Genomic DNA, 19,095 nt, shown 5'->3' with positions numbered 1-19,095 from the left:
AAAAAAGTTAATATCTCGATTACAATGACGCATGGTGTATTAGTAAGAGAAAAACAGTAAAAATGTCCATTTTGGTGCTAAAACTGTTGGTCCAGGATATTCAGCTGAAGCTACCCGGATTACGTCATGATTTCTAAAAGCTCACAGTACTGATCAGTATGGTTAGGGTTAGGCGCATGTATGTCCAGAAGTGACAGGAAAGTCAGCTTAAGCGGTCTGACGTGAATCCAGAACAAAAAGTAAGAAATGTGTCTATTTCTTTGTTGGTATTTTTATTTCCCCTGAAATAGAGCCTTTGTGGGGTTTACAATATGTCTACTTCCTGAAAAATCCTTCAAAATAAAACCGACTTTTTAAAATCTACTACAGCTTTTAGCATTTATGGCATAGTCTAAATAATGGGAAAAGCCAGAGTGTCCATACATCTAATAACTACTTCACTACAGAATCACCAAAAAATTATTTTAACTATCTGTGTTAAACAAAATTAAACCAATGAGCTAAAGCAGAAGCTAACAGCAACTAGCTGCTGTGCTACAAACATGGTCACACGCCCTCTCGTGGAAATATGGCAAAACTACATCAGTCGTAGAATTAAAAGGTTCTTTCTCTGAATAAATCCAATCTAAGGCATAATAAGCAGTTTTGGCTTGCTTTTAGCACCCCCAGTGTCTATTTAGCAGAACCAAAAGCAAACTTATTTCCTTGCTGTGCCTTTGTCTTTTAACACCTTAATCTAACAGCTGAAATGTCTCCTAAGCCTTAATTAGATTCTACAGGAGCGATTCATCACTATATTAAACATTTCATCTGTGTTCATGATCTAAAACATGCAGGAAATGTGATGGTAGCAGCCTGCAGCAACAGGTATGTCAGCTCCATTTTTTTCTAAGTCCAACAGGTGGTGACTCGCCACTGTGAAGTTGCAAGTGCGGTATTCTGGCCACAAGGGGCGGTAGGGGTCTGAGTGACATTTCATTAACTCTGTAAAGGGTAATTTTAGCACATACTGGCACAAGAAAATGATTTAAAAAAATGAAACATTTGCAAAGTATCTCTTAAAATTATCCAAAGGTAATCTAAAATAGAAGTATTGATGTACAATATTTCATCAGCAACGGTTTGTAATTTCTAATTAAATATGTCAAATATAAAATTATTAGTTATTAGTTCAAGACAAAAATGCCCAAATACACTAATAAACACAAACAGACATTAAAAACTGTTTTTAAAGGTTACTAATTTTTATTTTAAACAGCATAAGAATATGTCTGGATTTCATAATGAATGTATTAACTAAACTAGAGATGGACTTTTTATTTAGTGCTGTTTTTTGTCTAAATAGACATCGTTTAATTACTTGTAATCTGTTATTTATTTTGATTGATGGCCACATCTGCTGTGTATAAGTAACTATTCAGTAAGGCTTCAGACCCGGAGGCCGCAGACTTACACCTGCTGCATATTTGTTGAATGACCTTGAAGTAAGACACGTTGGTGATTGTGTGTCTGAAGTGTGAGGCTCATCCTGAAAGTTAACAAAATCAGAGACTGAAATCAAGATCAGCCACTTTCTAAACCTCTGGCTCAAATAAACTTAAAAAACAGAAAGTTTCTGAAATACCTTGTCTATTTTTGTATGTTGATATCAGTAACTGACTCCATTTGATCTGCATCAATTCAATAATTAAGTAGATGAAGCTTCAGAGAGAGACACATTTAGAAATGTGACATTCTTGACTGGCATGCGCAGCATTCCTTTGAAGCTCACTTGTCATTTTACAGGAAACACGGAGGCAGTTGATTCATGATTAATGGATGTTATTTTATCATCTTTTGTTAGTTTAGTGGGGGAAATATTCCCTGCACAGTTAAGCCTTTGCATTTCCTTTTGGATTGTTCAAAAATCTTTATGTGAAAATTAAATATGGAGGCTCAGTTTACTAAAACATAACTTTAAGTGTGAATAATTTTGTCAAGTACATAGAAGTTTATCACATTGTTTCTAATGTAAAACAATAAACATTTTCTATGTACTATTTAAATATTCCCTGTGATAAAAAAAAAATCATTTAAGACATTTAAGTCTTTACCGGGATTAGACTTTCCTCTATAACACAACACAAAGAATTCTATGGTCAATGGCCTGTATTTCTATAGTGGTTCTACAACCCCCCAAGGCACTTCACAACACAGTCATTCACTCATTCACGCTGGATGGGACAAGCTACAATGTAACCACAGCTGCCCCGGGCAACACTGTCAGAGGTGAGGCCTGCTGAGCACAGGCACCACCGGTCCCGCCGTCCACCACCAGCAGGCAAGGTGGGTTAAGTGTCTTGCCCAAGGACACAACAGCAGCATTCTCTGGTCGGAGCCGGGATCAAACCTACAACCTTACGATTACTGGACAACCCGCTCTACCTCCTGAACTACTGTGTCCCATGCACACACACAGGTGGCGATGAGCTACAACATAGCTACAGCAGCACTGACAGAAGAAAAACACAAGCGCCACCGCCCACCAGCCCCTCGACTACCGCTAGCTGGCAGGGCGGGGTAAGTGTCTTGCCCAAGGACACGAGTGTGAAAGACGGGGCTTAAACAGGCAAACCAGCTCAGTGGCCTAATGGTATGAGTGTCTGGGAGATCATGGGTTCAAATGCATGGTCATATCATAGCCAAACTTTAAAAATGGGACACAGTGCCTCCCCACTTGACACTCAGCTTTAAGTGGTTGGATTGGAGGGTTAAACCACCAAATGAATCTACGAACACAGCCGTGTCTGCAGCTCACCACTCCTCCAGGAGATGGGTTAATGCTGAGAACAAATTCCACACACCAGTGTGTGTGAAAACTAGTGGGACTCTAACCCTCCAGTTACAGGGCAAGCACTTAACTCCTCAGCCACTGTCATTGTCTAGATCAGGTGTCACCAGTGGCGGATTTAGCAATTTGGGGGCCCAAGCCGAACACAGACATGGGACCCCTTACACTAAATTTTCGATAATCTTATCTTTAACTGGATTTGTGAAACTCTCCCCTCTTCTGACATAAGTTATTTTCCTTTTTTATTAGTCCTCCTCTTTTTTTCTGTCTTTCTCTCCCTTTGAGCGCTTTCAATATTTGCTCTGCTTTCTTCTTCCTGTCAGTGCTCCTGTGCTTTTGCCTTTATTTTGATTGTTTTCTATTTTCCATTTTGGTCTCTGTTTTCCTCCCTTTAAACATTTTCTATAGTCTTTCCTTTCTGCTTCTTTTTGATATTTACATAGAAAAACAACGTTATTTACGGAAGTGAAGATAAAAGCTTTTTTGAAGCAAGCTGCTTCTTTCTCTTACTGGAGCCATAGGAGAACTCCATGTCATGCTTAATGTTTGGACTACCGCTTTGAGTTTGTTTCGAATGCCCCCACCTCTCTTCTTCTTCTGCTTTCACTTCTTAATATTATTTGTGGTCTTATGCACTTGGCAAACAACGATTTGGTGCATTACTGCCACCAACTGGATTGGGGTGGAATGACTACCATTTGCTTCCTGTTTGTGTACCAGCATCTTAAATGAATAGTCCATTGTGGCATTAACAAAGGGGTGCAGGCGGTCAGGGCTAGGGGGCAAAACGACATAAGGGGGCCTCAACCAGGCAGCCGCCGACCTTCATTTTACCTAATGGTAAAACCACCACCGGGTGTCACCAACTCCAGTCCTTGAGGGCTACCATCCTGCTAATTTTCTGTTTCCTGCTGTACCACACCTGAATGGAGTGCTTTAATATTCTCCTTAACTTCGCACAGACCTGTTAATTACTCATTATTTCAGTCAGGTGTGTAGGAGCAAAGAAACACCTAACATGTGCAGGATGGTAGCCCTCAAGGCCAGAGTTGGTGACCCCTGGTCTAGTTGGTGACCCTGGCCTGCCTTCTAGTGGATGATCTACTTACTGCATTTGGTATAAACCAATTATTTCATTTAGTCTGTTGGGCTACATTTTGTTATAATGGGTAATAAAACAATTACATAACTGTCCGTTTTGTTTTATTATGCAAAATCAAATTAAATGTGCACTCGTAGAATTTCCACCAGACAGAGGTCACCTAAATGATGCATTAGGTTCATAAGGAACGTACTAATCCAGAGAAAGAGATAAAGGTGTTAGAATCCCAGAAACAGGCCAATAAGATAAGAAACATTTGGCATTCAAGGGTTTATAAATTATGCAAAAATATAATTAAGGGTTTTCAGAGAAAAGCACTTGACTATGACAAACGTTGTTTTAAATCACCAATCCAGATTCCTTCTCGGATTATAACGGCTTCTCTGTGCACACCGATAACCTAATAATATCTTCTTGTGACTCAGGTAAAATTTTTATTTGCTGTCACCTTATTTGACCTCAAGATCGAATCTTGATTCTGCCTCATTTCAATTTTAGGAGACAATTATCCTGTGAAGACTTTATGAAGAGAAGTCCTCATCTGAACTAATTGTTCCAAACCATCTAAAAAACACCTCGAAACGGGTTGACTTAAAGCTCGTGAAGTTGGTTTTCTGTAACATCTTTATTTAAAAGAACACAACATAAAACTGGCTCCATTTTCTTTTCCTTACATTTTCATACACAAACAGACCCAAAAACGAAATCAAAGTCAGAATGGGGAAGAAACAATAAATATTTTTGGCAATTTGAACCTTTATGAGCCATGAAAACAAAGCGTTTTATGCCTGGAGGAAGAAATGTGGAAAAAATTCTAACTTTCCATGACCTGCTTTATTTATCGCCATTATCCATGACAGACATCATTAGCAGGTAAACTACCAGATTTAGTCGATATAACCAGGCTGATTAATTACATAGATGCCGTATTTACCATAACTGTCGGCCCGTTCTTACTGGTAGGAATTTCATCCCCGAGGCACAAACATTATATTTTTTTGTGCATGTGTTCTTTAACATGATGAGCGGTTGACCCAAAATGCACCATTTTTTTGACTTTAGAACTAAATTTGCTTGAAAGTCTCAACATAAAAGTTTTAGAAAATTGTACAAAAAGAGGGAGTATTACAACCTTTTTCTAACTGCAAGAGCTAAATTTAAAACTGAAACAAGAATGTTTATACAACATCAGTTGCATGAGAAATGAATAAAAGTGATCTATTGTACCAACAAACTTGGATATTTGAAGAGGATTTTGTAAAAAAGTAATGTTCTAATAAAATTATAATAACTGCACCTTTCAATAGAATATGTTTGTTGGAAAATGTATTTTTAAATGATCTCACCATGTTTCAGTTCTGACCCTGGTAGGCTGAACAAAATTCAGAGTTGGGAGGGTTTGAGTACAAATAAGAATTTTATCTGCGGCACATAACTGTTTAACAGAACATCTGAGGACAACGTGCTTCTGAAACGTGATGCGATCCCAAACGGGCGTTAGGATCAAGCGGAGAAAAACACAAGAGGATCGAAAAACGATGGAGGTTGAACAACAACAGCGACATTTGGAGCAGCAGATGGATAAAGGTCCTTTTGGTTTATTTCAGAGACGATGATGATGATGAGTCGTGGAGGCAGCGAAGACTGGACCTTTAGGATGTGTCCGTCGCTCCTGCAGGTACGGCTGAAGCTACTGATGCAGTATTCAGGCTTTTCCCTCGGTGCCTCTGACCACCGCGCCGGCGTCCTCCACTTCCTGGCTTCAGCTGCAGACAGGACAGGGTTAGCTGTTATTCTGCATCTCTGTGAGGTTGAGCTTTAAATTTAAATGTTAATAAAGATTAAAACACTTAAAATGTCACCAAAGGGAAACAGATGTTCCATGTTTTAATGGATGTTTCAGGTTTTTTATGTCATTTTAGCACAAATGACACTCATGATGGTAGAAACTGGCTGATTATTTTGTGAGATGATTGAAGGAAGATTTTGTACTTTTGCTTTTATAAACATTAAATAGTCCCTCGAATGTTTGGAATAAAAGAATATGAGTGGCAGCAGAATGGCGTCCGAGCAGCAGGGGTCACGGTCGCGACTCCTGCAGACGCTCCTTTACCTTGGTCTCCTTGCTGTCATCTTTACATTGAGCCTCCTCTGCCACTGTCTAACGCCGCATGTCAAGACAGGGAGGGAGGGAGGGAGATGACAGCGGGAAAGTGAAGCGTTACAAGCCAAGCACAGAAAACAAACAGCAGAAAATCCAGAGGAGATAAAGGAGGACGTCTTTGCCAAGAACGCAAACGGAGGAGCAGTTTAAAAACAACAAACGTGACATCGAGGACTCACCGACACCTGTGTGGCAGTTGGGCTTTGCGGCCGTCCGGCTGATCCAGCGGCGTCCTCTGCGCCCTCTCTGAAAGTCTTTTTACTAGCCTGGGACCTGGACTGCTGGGCTCTGGCAGCCTGGGTGCTCACGGACTGGAGAAGCTGCACATAGGAGACCCGTTAGACGTGGTTACACCTGACATTAACATCACTTATCGGTCGAAACCTAAAAACGGTACCTTAGTGATGGTCCCAACAGCTTTGGTGCGACCCTCCCTGAACACAAGCTTCTGATCACAGTGCAGGTACTCCGGCGTCTTAATGAAGCGGAAGTGAACTGAGGCCTTGTCCCCCGTCCTGAGACAGTCTTTGTTCATCGACAGGATGGTGGCGGTTTGTCGAATGCTGCCACAGTGAACTAAAAGAAGAACGATGCAGTTTTCACACGGTGTCCGGACAAACAAGAAAAACAAGCACCAGCCTATCCGACTGACCCATGGCCTGGTATCTGGGTGATATCGTGGTTGGGTGGTGCAGCACCAAGATCTCCGCTTCAAACTCCCAAGTGGCTTGAGGCTGTAACTTTGGAGAAATCATCACCATTCCTTTCCTAATTGCGGCTCGTTTGATCTGAGATTTGAAAGAAAGTGGAGGAACAAAACACACATGAGAAATAACATCTGCTGAAGAAACGCCGTTAAGGTCGGTGGATGCATTTCCACAGGCTGCAGAGCCGCGCATGTTTGACGCATCCCAGAAGCGTAGAGTCAAGTCGCTCAGCTAAATTTACATTTAAGGGCTATTATTTTACGTGCTACACTTCCAGAAGATCTAGTTCACACCAAGCCAGACAGGAAGTCAAACACGGGACCAGCGAAAAACATCCAGCAAATTGTAAATGGCCTGTATCTGATAAAGTGGCTACTAGAGTCCTAGAGCCCCCCAAGGCACTTTACAACACAATCATCATTCTCTCACACACACACACACACACACACACACACACACACACACACACACACACAGGTGGTTTACAGCCACAGCTGCCCTGGGCCTCACAGAGAAGCGAGGCTGCTGTACACAGGTGCCACCGGTGCCCCTGACCACCACCAGCAGGCAAGGAGGTTTAAGTGTCTTGCCCAAGGACACAGCGACAGACTGAACGGGGACTGAACCTGCAACTTTCTGATTACAGGGCGGACACTTAATTCCTCTGCCACCATCGCCCCAACTTTCAAATTAAAAACACGTGTGGATTTCTAGTTGCACAATTAATGAGAGAAATCCCTCATTACGTGTGACGCCTCTGTGGCCGAGTTAACAGAAGATAAACCAGACCCTTTTGGATGCATGCTGCCATCTTTCTCCTTGCTTGTTACCGTGTGAACTTCCGGAATCACGCACGGCTTTGAAAATCTCGAAGTGACTCAGTGATCCCGATATGTGGGATGCTGTCACTGCCAATGCACGTCTGAAACACTCATGGTGGGAAGGGATGTGCCGGCGATGCGTCTCACTACATAATGTGCCACTTACAGATTTGGTGGAAAGCATGGGCTAACATTAAATCAATATCAGCTTTTTCAAAACCAAAAATAATTGTAATTTTAGCTTAAAAAAGCTCTTTGTAGCTGAAAATGTTCCCATTTGAACCTTTTTTAGAGCGAAGGAAGCCGTCTGTCCACCGTGAACCTCTTTGACAGGCATCCTCTTGCGGTGGATGGACTTCACAGCGATGGGGATGAAGACGCCAAGAGGATCTGGGCCTAAGAGCAGCATGTCGTTCAGTCGTATCAATCCACGTAACGTAGTCCCTGAAACGACTGTGCCCACACCCTGCCAAGAGAAGAGAAAGGACCAGACATTATACATCAGTACTGATAGAAACTCAGAGATGAAACTGGAACAGTTCTTCTGGCTCTTGAAGGATGCAGACGCTTTTCTTCTCTCCTCTCCTCGATACCTTATCCTCAAGGCCTTTGTGTCTGTGTGTGCTGGGTGCACGGCTGCTTCTGCATTTTTTCTGGAAACTGAAATTCACTAAAATGGATCTCGTCAGTTGGACTCTCAACGCGGTTGATACAATTTTTTTAACGATGAGAACAGGAGAAGGGGCTCCCGGATGTCCCTCCGGGACAGACCAGCTGTCTGTGGAGGACTCTGAAGACGTGTGGATATCTGTGGTGTTGGTGTCAGGTTTCCTGCTCATTGGCCTTGGAGGCTACCTGACTTACCGGAAATTTAACGAGCTGTCGAGAAATATTGGCCTGATCCCGGAGCTCAGAGATGGATTGCACCTTGTTGTGAATTCACAGACTCACAAAATTGCCGAGATGAATCGTAAGCTTGGGACTTTGGCTGAGATTCATTATTGGCACAAAAGATGAATGCCATCAAGGAGAGAGTGGATGAATCAGCACGGATTGGGATAGATTAATGTCCATTATTGGGATTTTGAGAGGTTGAGGACCAACAAACTGTAAGACAGAGAGGAAATTATCTCTGTCTGGCCCCAAAACAATTTCTAATCGGAATCTGGCGTCATTGAGCCAGCAAGGCTCCAACGAAAACTCCCCCCTCAGAAGATATGTGGAATGTGCTGTCGCTATGGCAACTCAACTCTGTCTCCTATCCCAGCCTGGGCAGGACTGCGGGAAGGCCGCTGAAACGTTCCAGGGTCACTGCAACCCTCCAACCCTCAATGCTCCTCCCCCTATCCACACTGAGGGGACATGCGCTGCTGGTAGTGGCTGCAGGAACTGAAGTAGGGATAGTCCCAGCCCACCACCCCACCTAGTGGACACTTGTGTTGTCTGAAGTCTGTTGCATATATATATTTGAGGTGTTTTTTTTTTACAGAGCAAAGCTGCCCTCCTGGTGGAGGGTAACTCTGAAGTGCCTTTTTTTCCTCCACCTGAACCAATCCTCATGTAACCCCTCTTATCTCTATTAAGGTAGCGCGACTCAGGGTTGCAAATGACCACAGTTAACAATTCCTGTCATGTGTCTTGCCCATATATGTCTGATCTCTGAATTGTGTGTACTGAAACTCTTATTTCCCTCTGGGATTAATGAAGTATCTTTGATTTGATTTGATTTGATGTACAAGTACAGGCCTGATTTCTCTTGGAAACCTCTTTAGAGCATAATCAGAACAAAGAGAACAAAGTGGGCAGTACATCTCACCGGTACGGAGTAAGTGTCATCGATCTGAAACTCAGCAGGCTCGTCATTGTTAAAAGTGGTTCTGGGAGACAGAAGGTTCAAAAACATCTTCAGTAGGTCCATGTTCTCCCCCGTCACATTTGAAATCTGGAAAATTGGACACACCCTAAAACGTAGGAGCATCAGAACAGAAACGTGATCAACAGCAAGTGGATCTGATGGAATCTACGTCTATAAAAAAATCCACGAGTGAAACCAAAAGTTTTCAGTCTCATTTTTATCCGCCTGTTCTGAAGAATTCTTGGATGCCAAATCTTTCATGGCTCCACATCTTTGTGCTTACCGCTCAGAGCTGAAGTTGGAAGCTGTAACCACAACGTCATCCTTGTTCTGGACCAGAACTGGGATTTTCCTGCAGCCTGGTGACTTTAATAACCTCTGTAATAATTTGAGTGTCTCTGTGGAAAGACAACCATCCATGAGAAGTGATTTCTGGGATTATTGTTCTGCTGTACTGCTCTTTTTCACCCATGATGGTCTGCTTCCACAAACCGAGTAAGGGCAATTGTGATTGGTGGATGGCTGCGTGAGGTGTGTCAGCCCCACAAAACCTCTAAACGTCACCTGCACAGACGGATCACTCATCGTGATCTTCTTTTGGCCTGATGAATTCTACTTTCAAAATCTGTTCAGGTATCGCCCGACCTTATCTTTTACATTCTCCCTCAACTGGTTTGCTGCTCGTGCAAACCCAGCCCATCTCTTATAATTAAGCTCATTATTTTTTATTCAACTTGTTCTACTGGAGAATCTTTAATTTCAGTAACAGCTGAGCAGCATGAACCCTAACTTAAAAGCATTGCTGTGTTATTTATGCATTCCAGGAGAAGTGAGTTCCCTTACCTTGCAGGATGTTTGCTGGACACATGTCTATCTTAGTCACCACAACAAATACTGGTACATTTAGAGCTAGAGCCAGACCCAGATGCTCTTTGGTCATCCCAACTATACCGGCGTTACTTCCGACCTAAGAGCAGACATGGAAAAACAATGAGAAGGCGCCGGAAACCAAATATGATTCTCTCACTCACTCACCATGAGCATGCAGAAATCAGGCAGGTGGCCAGTCATGCCGAACACGGTGGTCTTCAGATACTTCTCGTGGCCGGCCAGGTCGATGAAAGTGATGACCTTTGAGGATCTCTCACAGATCTTGGTCCAGTCTAACCCCCCACCGTGGCTGTCTGGTTTGTTCACCACCTAAAAAAAAAGATATACACAGATAAATGGATGCGTCGCGATTCTAAGGCGATTCAATCGTCACGCTTCACCTGTCCCTCCTGGTCAAAGCCCAGGATGTCATTGCCCACACTGCTGGTCCGGCCACTCTCCATCTCGTGTTTGTGTCTGAAGAGCTTCTGGCGAGCAAAGCCTCTGCCATTGTCCAGCTCGCCGTGGGTCAACACACCAAGCAGGGTGCTCTTTCCAGCGTCCACATTCCCAACAACCGCCACTCTGGAGTCAAAAGCACATTCAGAGTGAGAAAATCAGCTGATTCATTGTTCAATCTCTAGATTTTAGAAAATACCAGACCTCTGTTTACCAGCGAAGCCCTACATCGGCCTTGTCCCTTTCTATCAAACATAATCATTTATTCTGTATGCTTCTACAAGTCATATCTAGTATGAAGTCATTTCAAGCAGCTTTAATAGGAACAAAGTGACATGGATGCTTTTGTTTCATAAGAGAAAAGTGAAAACAGAAAAAGCTGCTCCAACAGTCGTTTCTCAACCTGTTTCAGCTTTAAAACTCGCTTCACAGAAAGCTGCAGATACATTTCTCACAAATCGGAATCCTTCATTTCCTTCTGCACCTGACTTCCAGGAAGTCCTGCTCCCCCACCCGCCGACGGATGAGGTAGTCCCGAATCTTTCCGCCAGTGTCGGACCTCTCTCTCAGCAGGATTAAGTCAGCCTCAACCTGTTCACACAGCGACTGCACCGTGGCTACCGACGCCTCCATGTCCTTCTCATCCAGACCGTAATCACCTCCATCTGCACAGAAAAGGCAGGAAAGAAACAGAGAACCATTCGCCATAAAATCTATGTGCAACGTGCAGTGAGTTTGTAGCATCCCACTGTAATCACACCGTATGAAAACCCATCCAGTAACATGGTCGTATACAGAAATAGACAGTGGGAGTGTGAGGACCTTAATTACTGTGACCATAAATGTCCTAAAATAACCTGAATTCTTACAACTATGCTTAAAAAAAACAACACATCAAAAGTGATGCCACCATCCTCACAGAACACCAAAAACTGGGTAGAGATGTAGCTTCATGTGTGAAAAGTAAATTTTATTTACATACGAACTACTAAATTACATGAAAAAGAAAGTTTTGTTTCCCTGTCGCTATCACGACTTTTCGTGTGCAAGGCAGCCATATTGGATTTGAGGTCAGGAATCCTGTCTTTCTTCCTGTTTATTTTTCAAACTTCTTCACATTCAATTCAATTCAATTCAAGTTTATTTATAAAGCGCCAAATCACGACAGGAGTCATTTCAAGGCACTTCACACAGTAAATATCCCAATACAGGTCAGTTCATTAGGCCAATCATTAAAATGTTTCCTATATAAGGAACCCAGCAAATTGCATCCAGTACAGCAATCCTCATACTAAGCAAGCATTTAAAGTTAAAGTCCCATTAGTTGTCACACACACAGGTGTGTGTGCGACATTTATTCTCCGCATTTGACCCATCCCGTGGGGGAGCGGTGAGCTGCAGACAAGCCGCGCTCGGGAACTATTTGGTGGTTTAACCCCCCAATCCAACCCCTTAATGCTGAGTGTCAAACAGGGAGGCATTGGGTACCATTTTTTAAAAGTCTTTGGTATGACCCGACCAGGAGTCGAACCCCTGAGCTCCCAGTCTCAGGGCGGACACTCTACCACTAGGCCACTGAGATTTAGCGACAGTGGAGAGAAAAACTCCCTTTTAACAGGAAGAAACCTCCAGAGGATCCTGGCTCAGTATAAGCAGCCATCCACCACGACTCGCTGGGGATCGAGAAGACAGAGCAGACACACACATACACCATCACCAGCCCACCCGCCCACACACACAACATATGTACCAAGTAATGTTTCTATGGTTGCATTGTGATTTCTTAGCAAATATTCTATTTGGTGAGAGATAAACTTTATTGTATTTATTCTAGTGAATCTATAATTAAACGGGTAAACATAAATCGAACTTGCCACGAGAAATCAAAACGCTGAGTCGGGGCAGCTGTTAACCCCAGCAGACAGAGAGAACCATGAATACTAACGGATGCATTGCAGGTCGAGTCCCACTGGATGGCGCAGATAAATGACACCAGTTCACGTGCACCAAGAACACCCCCTCTCACCAGCATGCCACATGGGTCAGGCATGCTGCTGCAACAGGCACAAAACAGCACAAGTGTGGCTGCCAACAAAAAACCCTCGTGTTTGTGTGTGAAACAGAATGAAAACCAAACAGCAAAGAGCTGCCTGTGAGGCACAGAGGACAGAAGTGATGACACCGGCACTTCGGAGCTGTGGCGTTTTAGCAGATGGGCAAAAAAAAAAACACTTTTCAATCCCAATTTAGATGTTTAAAACATAAAACATGTCAGTGTGTAAGCTTGCCTTTTGAGAAATGTGTCATTTGCCTTCAAATTAATTCCTCTGTAAACAGAACAGTAACAGAAATCAGCTTGTTATGAAGCAGCAGTTATTAATATGCAATCAAGGTGGGTTTTTCATCTATTTCTGTGTTTTATCAATTTCTCTCGGTGAGATTTTTCACTCTCAACTTGTACAATGACCAAATAAATAAACTTCAAGTGTTCATTCAAGTGATCAAAGCACGAGACCTAGTGTTCGATGACATAACTCCTCCCGCAGTAGTCTTAGTTTGATAATTCCCCGTTTTGTTTTTATAATTTATGGTAAATGGTTAAAGCAACAGTACAGAAACTTGGCAATCAGAGCAGATAACAGATCTATAGCTTCATGACAGTCTGTTCCCTCCCACACTAAATGCACACAACACGTATGGAAACCCTGGATGGAAAGCAAAACTTTTCTCACACCTCTAAATATACAGTTAATACTTCTGTTACATATTATTCATCACTGTGATTGCTTTCAACAACATGATGTTCTTTAGTTCTGTTTTGAGGTGTGTCACTCATACCTGAGCCCATCCCAACCACATATATCGTCTCTCCACAGCCCTCGTCTATCCGCTCCCTTAGATGTCGTAGTAACGAATCATACTGTTCTCCTGTTGGGCTCACAAGAACCAGCTGAGAAAGAGACGTGAAAACAAACAGAGAATCATCACTGAACAGAACTTGTGGAGTCTAAATGTACTTTAAAAAATCTGCTTATTTTCTATTCTTCTGCTTCCTGAATCAGTAGATGCAACATCTCCTGTTAATGTTACACTTAAACACAACCCAGCACAAAATACACCGGTTTAAATACTGGAGAGCTAACTACATACGCTTAATGCATCTAAACTTTTTTATTTGTAAATAACAATTACACAGCAGGGCCTACCTTGTTGCTCAAGTCTAGAAGACCCAGGGACTCTCCATTCGTCCCCTCGCTATCCACAAAGCTGTCTTCAGCGGATGGGTCTTCGGAACGTCCCTGGTCCGGTGCAAACATACAAGCAGGCACTATGGACTCTGCTACTGGTAACGAGCCTGAGCATATTGCTGCCTCTGTCGCCGTGGATGACGCCATCTCTAAAAACACAAACAGTGCAGATTAAAGTAAAAAGTAAAGAAACAACGTAACAAACCTCATTTTCTTTACTCCTTTAAATAATAAATACTAACCAGAAAAGGTGGGTTGACTATCAAAGCTACCTAGCTAACGCTAATACCAAAGAACACATTTGTATTTAAATGTTTACATTTAAATGAACAAATATCGAAGCAACTGTGACCTATGTATGTTTAAAATGTAACGAAATGTGCATAAGGTTTACTTTTAGGTTGCAAATAACACAAAAAAGTCAACATTGTTGTAAAATCAATGTCTACAAGAAGTTGGTTGCTACCTGGCATGCTAACTTTGTTGTTTATCTGTTGGGCTTCGACTACTAGGATCTCACTTAATACCACGCCCACTAGCAAAATAGAGACACAGGATTGGCCACCGGGATTATGAGGCGTTTGGGACACCCCGAAAAAACGAAAACTTTATCTTGCCATCAGACTGACTTGAAGAAGTAAAAAATGTTCACCTTTGGCTTGTTTTATTACTATGTGGATTACACACTTTTTTAAACAAATGTCCTATAATCTAATACGGTCTCAATTACGAAAACAATCCCTTAGAAACAATATTTTTTATAGAAATGTGTATTTGAAACAAGTTATAGAAGGTTGTTCCCAATCAGTTTACTTAGGTTTCTTTGGTGTTGTGTTATAAGTTGCTCAATATTTTTTGTGCATTGTAATTTGTGATTATACATCTAAAACTGTGCTAAGGGAACTTAAGTGGCTCCACCTTGTCATGCTGTTGTTCCAAGCAATTTTATGTCATGGTTAACATTATCTTTCCCCAGTATGGGGCATATTATTGTTGTGTATGTATATCCCATCTTTCATCTACACCTATTATGCTATGTAGTTCTTAATACTTTTGTTTGATAACTGCTTAATTTCCTTGTTTAATAATGAACATAGCCAAATGTGTTTGTTAAGATAAAAATCCATATTTAGTGAATGCAGCACACGACTTGAAGTCCCGCCCATCACGTTGACAGATTTTTACTAAACCTACTGACACGTAGACTGTCCACTCATCAGGGGAAACAATAAAATGAGCCTCTATCACAAAGTCCTTTAATGACATTAAATGAAAAGCTGACTCCCATACTCCAGTAACGTATGAGCTTCGATAGCACTGATTCAATGCACTTTTAAATTAGTTTTTTTAAAGGCTTGACAATTAATTGGAAATTTTAGGAAACATTTATCAACAAAAGAAAATTGCCAATACACTCCAAGTATTGGAATCCAAAAACTCCCTGTATGAAAGTGAAAACGAACTTTGATTGTCTAGAAAGTTCAAATTGTACAAGTTGGCTTCCGAAGTTCTATTTTAAACATAAACAGTACATGTTTATGTTCACTTATTTTTTGTTTATTTCTACTAGAAATAACCACACAACTACATTGTGGCCTATATATCTATCTGCTGTGTACATTTTTGTTTGTCTTTCTTACTGATGAACATATTAAATCAAGAAAAACTGCATTTGTATACATTTACAAAACATCAAAACTATAACGCAGAATTGTACTGAAGTAGTTTTTCTCACTAGCAATAAAATGTACCATAAATGACGACTTCCTACTGTTTGCTTCCTGTCTCTGTCTCCCCACCTCACCACAGGTATAAAAGTGCTCACCTGCATGCAGATCTTTTTCACTTGAGGCACAACCCACCGAAGACATCCAAGATGGTAAGTTGTGTAAAACAGCTTTAGTGATACAATATCTTTGATCTCGTTTATACATATCTACAAATTATTTTTATGGCTCAAACTATTATAATCCTAACAAGGTAAACTATTTTCTCTTAATTCTACACGGTAAAATGTTTTTCGTAACAAGAAATATGTTCCTTTATAGGAGTTTAATTTTCTGATTAAAAAAAGGAATATTTGCATGTTATTGTAAAGGTTCACCGAGACGGAACAGGACCGTGTCGAACACTGATCTTTTGTACACGTGGTGATGGATCATAGATCTAAAACGGGATGAGGAAAACAAATCTGGTTTCTTTTTTTTTTTTTTTTTTTTTGCTTTTTTTTCCTATTCATTTTCTTATAGCATTTCCTATTAACTCAGAATATTTGAATACCTTCCATTCAAAGAACACGTGTGGACAAAAATCAAGTGTAAATCAAAGTAAATGAATTGTTAGTTCATCACTATGCAGTTTAAAGTCCACTGGTTCATTCGTTGCTGCAATATAATGAAACTCTTTTACAACAATATGATCCAATTAGTGGCCAGGGACCATAGAGCAGGTGATGATCTTTGCATGTGATTCCTAAAGCTATGAACGACACAGATCCCTACTAGGATTTATAAAATATAACTCATGCTAAATATTCTTTTGCTCTATCTCTGTAAAGTAAATGATCAACCTAAAGTAATCTGGCATAGGGGGCTGTAAAACCTCAGGTAAGTCTAGGTGTGGTGCAGATATGGGCCCCAGAATGTTGAAGTTCATGTTTGACTGTGATACCAGATGAAACAGGGACAGATGTGTAAGGGCTTTATTGCTTTATTGATCCTTGTGGAACAGTTTCACAGAATTCGGGGGAAATCGTTGTTCAGATGAGATCAGTTCATGAAGTACAAATGTTTGCATTGACCCATTCATTTATTTTAGAAAAAAGCATATGGTATTATTAAATCAACTATTAAACATATTGCGTGTGAGCTTCTTTTTATGTTTTTACTGCATCTATATAATGGTCACATGTCAATGAACAAATACAGCACCTTCCTGTTTCAGGCAATTTTACAGCCTCATGTTTGTTGTTTTATTCTGGTTGATCATCAACAGCTGAGATAGGTCCAGGAACCGTCATCCATCATTACAAAGCCTCAGTTTACAGAAGTGACTCACAAATTCTCCTTCTGATATGTTCCAAACTGATATCATCTGGCTGAAGCTGATAAAAAAAACTGATCCATGAATCCACATATTTTGCATAGATTTGAGGATGCTAATAAAAAAAAGATTCAAAAATACATTTTATCCATGAGCTCTTATTTTCTTCTCTGAATTCTATTCACAGCAAGTCAACAGCATGACATTCAGGGAGGGGCAGGAGTTCAAGGTCCGAGTCAGGCCCAATAGTGGATGCAACAGGTACGCTTCACCCAAGCTTAAACCTGCAGATGTATGTTTACCTTTAAACAAGACAAAGTACTGCCTCAAAGTTCCAAGTTTTCTAACCTTTTTCCTTTTTTTACATCCTTCTGACCTCTGCTTTGGCCTTCGACGCAGCTTTGCAATCAACATTGGACACAACCCTGAGAACATAGCGCTGCACTTCAACCCTCGCTTCGACTCCAACTCCATTGTATGCAACCACTTATCTGGAGGAAGCTGGGGTGAAGAGCATCGAGAGGGATTCTTGCCTTTTTCACGTGGAGAAGAAAGCAAGGTGTGTTTGGCAGTATCAGCAAGCTTTAAAATCTTCAATGTGATCTAAAATGTGCAGAATTTCAGCCCTTAGTCTTGCAAATTACATACGTCAAACTCTAGCATGTAAAAATTGCACATACTTCATTCTAGGGGAAACTTTTACTAGTGAAGTTATAGTTTGAACAACAAGGGATTCAAACTTCCTCCTCTGATGAGAACACTGTTGGTGGGATTTATTGTTTGATTAATGAATAGTAAAGATGCAGAACATGGGATCATAAAGAAACAACCTGACTGACAAATGTGGTTCCTCTCTTCTTTCCACTTCAGTTTTACATCACCTTAAGCAGCGATCATTTTTACATCAGACTTCCTGATGGCAACATGATAAGCTTCCCCAACCGCCTGGGCGATGTCAAGTACCAGTACTTTGATGTGAGCGGGGACGCCAGGATCGTTGGGATCAAGATCAAGTAGAGGCCAACCCCTTCTCTGACCCTTGAACAGAACAACCTGTTCTTGTTTCAGCCGTTTCTGAGCCCAGGTTTGATTAGTCATGTCACAAACCAACATAGTACTCTGGTTGTAATAAGAGTTAAAGGCCTTAAGATGGAGCCAAAGTACATGTTACATCGTTGCCTTTTGTCTTGCAGCTTGTCAGTAACTGGGCGCCTTAATAAAAACTGAAGTAAAGACAAGTGTGTCTCTATGTTTCTTCTTTCAAACTATGCATGATGCCTATAAAGCCATTAGAAACTTAAATGTCTCAAAGATTTTTCAAAACAGGTAACTGCAACAAGTTACATTAAAAAAGAGACAAAATAGGAATATTAGGATAAAGAATCAAGTCATCAGTAGTTCTGATGTGGAGAGAATGCACGCAGATGAGTGTAAAACTGGATAACGGGAAAAGAAAATGAACAGAACTCAGCAGATGTGAGAAGAAGAAGAGGCAATTTACAGCAGGACTCCAAAGAGCTCTGTACCAAAGCTGAGGAATGTGACACAATGCAACCACATTCCCAGGAACAATAGGAAGTAACCTGCTGGAGTGCATTAATGCACAAAGGTTAATAAAAAGAAAAAAGTTAGGTTTTGATGTTAAAACTGTTATACCAAATTTGGAAAACAAATTTGCTTCAAACATTTTTTTATGCCTCTTAATGGCATTCTAATATAGTATAGCTTGAAATATATTGTGGAGATTATAAAAACAAAACAAAAACTAATAAAGTGGATCTCTCGCATTTGTCTAAAAACCTCCACCAATAACACATTTTGGACCAAAAGCAACCATTGGACCATCCGGTTGTTGATCTCACTGAACCACAGCACTTTTGCACTTGCCTGGGTTCGGCACTCATCACACACCCATGTATTTAGCAACAGAACACCACTGGTGTGAGAGGTTCTCCACTTAGTAATATCAGAGAAGGAGAAACAACCGGCTGCTACCA

The 19,095-nt window shown here is 41.2% G+C and overlaps 2 protein-coding genes across 4 annotated transcripts; one reads left to right on the top strand and one right to left on the bottom strand.

The window, feature by feature from the left end:
- Window positions 1–5,330: 5,330 nt before the first annotated feature.
- On the bottom strand, window positions 5,331–14,597 carry gtpbp1l (GTP binding protein 1, like). 3 transcript variants are annotated; one of them, XM_015977343.3, is made up of 15 exons: window positions 14,523–14,597; window positions 14,015–14,205; window positions 13,647–13,758; window positions 11,293–11,473; window positions 10,751–10,934; window positions 10,515–10,679; window positions 10,323–10,446; window positions 9,763–9,877; window positions 9,441–9,585; window positions 7,908–8,090; window positions 6,749–6,884; window positions 6,494–6,672; window positions 6,276–6,416; window positions 6,046–6,093; window positions 5,331–5,698 (listed from the first exon to the last, which is right to left on the bottom strand). In XM_015977343.3, exons 1-15 carry the CDS (start codon window positions 14,527–14,529, stop codon window positions 5,585–5,587), a joined length of 2,025 nt encoding a protein of 674 aa, XP_015832829.2. In that variant the 5' UTR covers window positions 14,530–14,597; the 3' UTR covers window positions 5,331–5,584. The 3 variants fall into 3 exon arrangements, with proteins under 3 accessions (XP_015832829.2, XP_054590476.1, XP_015832831.2); XM_054734501.2 differs by having other exon boundaries at window positions 14,299–14,529; XM_015977345.3 differs by lacking the exon at window positions 6,046–6,093.
- A 1,200-nt stretch (window positions 14,598–15,797) lies between these two features.
- Window positions 15,798–18,336, top strand: lgals2b (lectin, galactoside-binding, soluble, 2b). Its single transcript, XM_015977342.2, has 4 exons — window positions 15,798–15,935; window positions 17,286–17,359; window positions 17,498–17,657; window positions 17,969–18,336. The coding sequence occupies exons 1-4, from the start codon at window positions 15,813–15,815 to the stop codon at window positions 18,113–18,115; spliced, it is 504 nt and encodes a 167-aa protein (XP_015832828.2). The 5' UTR covers window positions 15,798–15,812; the 3' UTR covers window positions 18,116–18,336.
- Window positions 18,337–19,095: the final 759 nt, after the last annotated feature.

The sequence above is a fragment of the Nothobranchius furzeri genome, chromosome 4 (genome assembly GCF_043380555.1).
Source record: "Nothobranchius furzeri strain GRZ-AD chromosome 4, NfurGRZ-RIMD1, whole genome shotgun sequence".
Classification (NCBI taxonomy): domain Eukaryota; kingdom Metazoa; phylum Chordata; class Actinopteri; order Cyprinodontiformes; family Nothobranchiidae; genus Nothobranchius; species Nothobranchius furzeri.
Note: the sequence above shows the minus strand (reverse complement) of the source record. Positions and strands in the feature narration are given on the sequence as shown.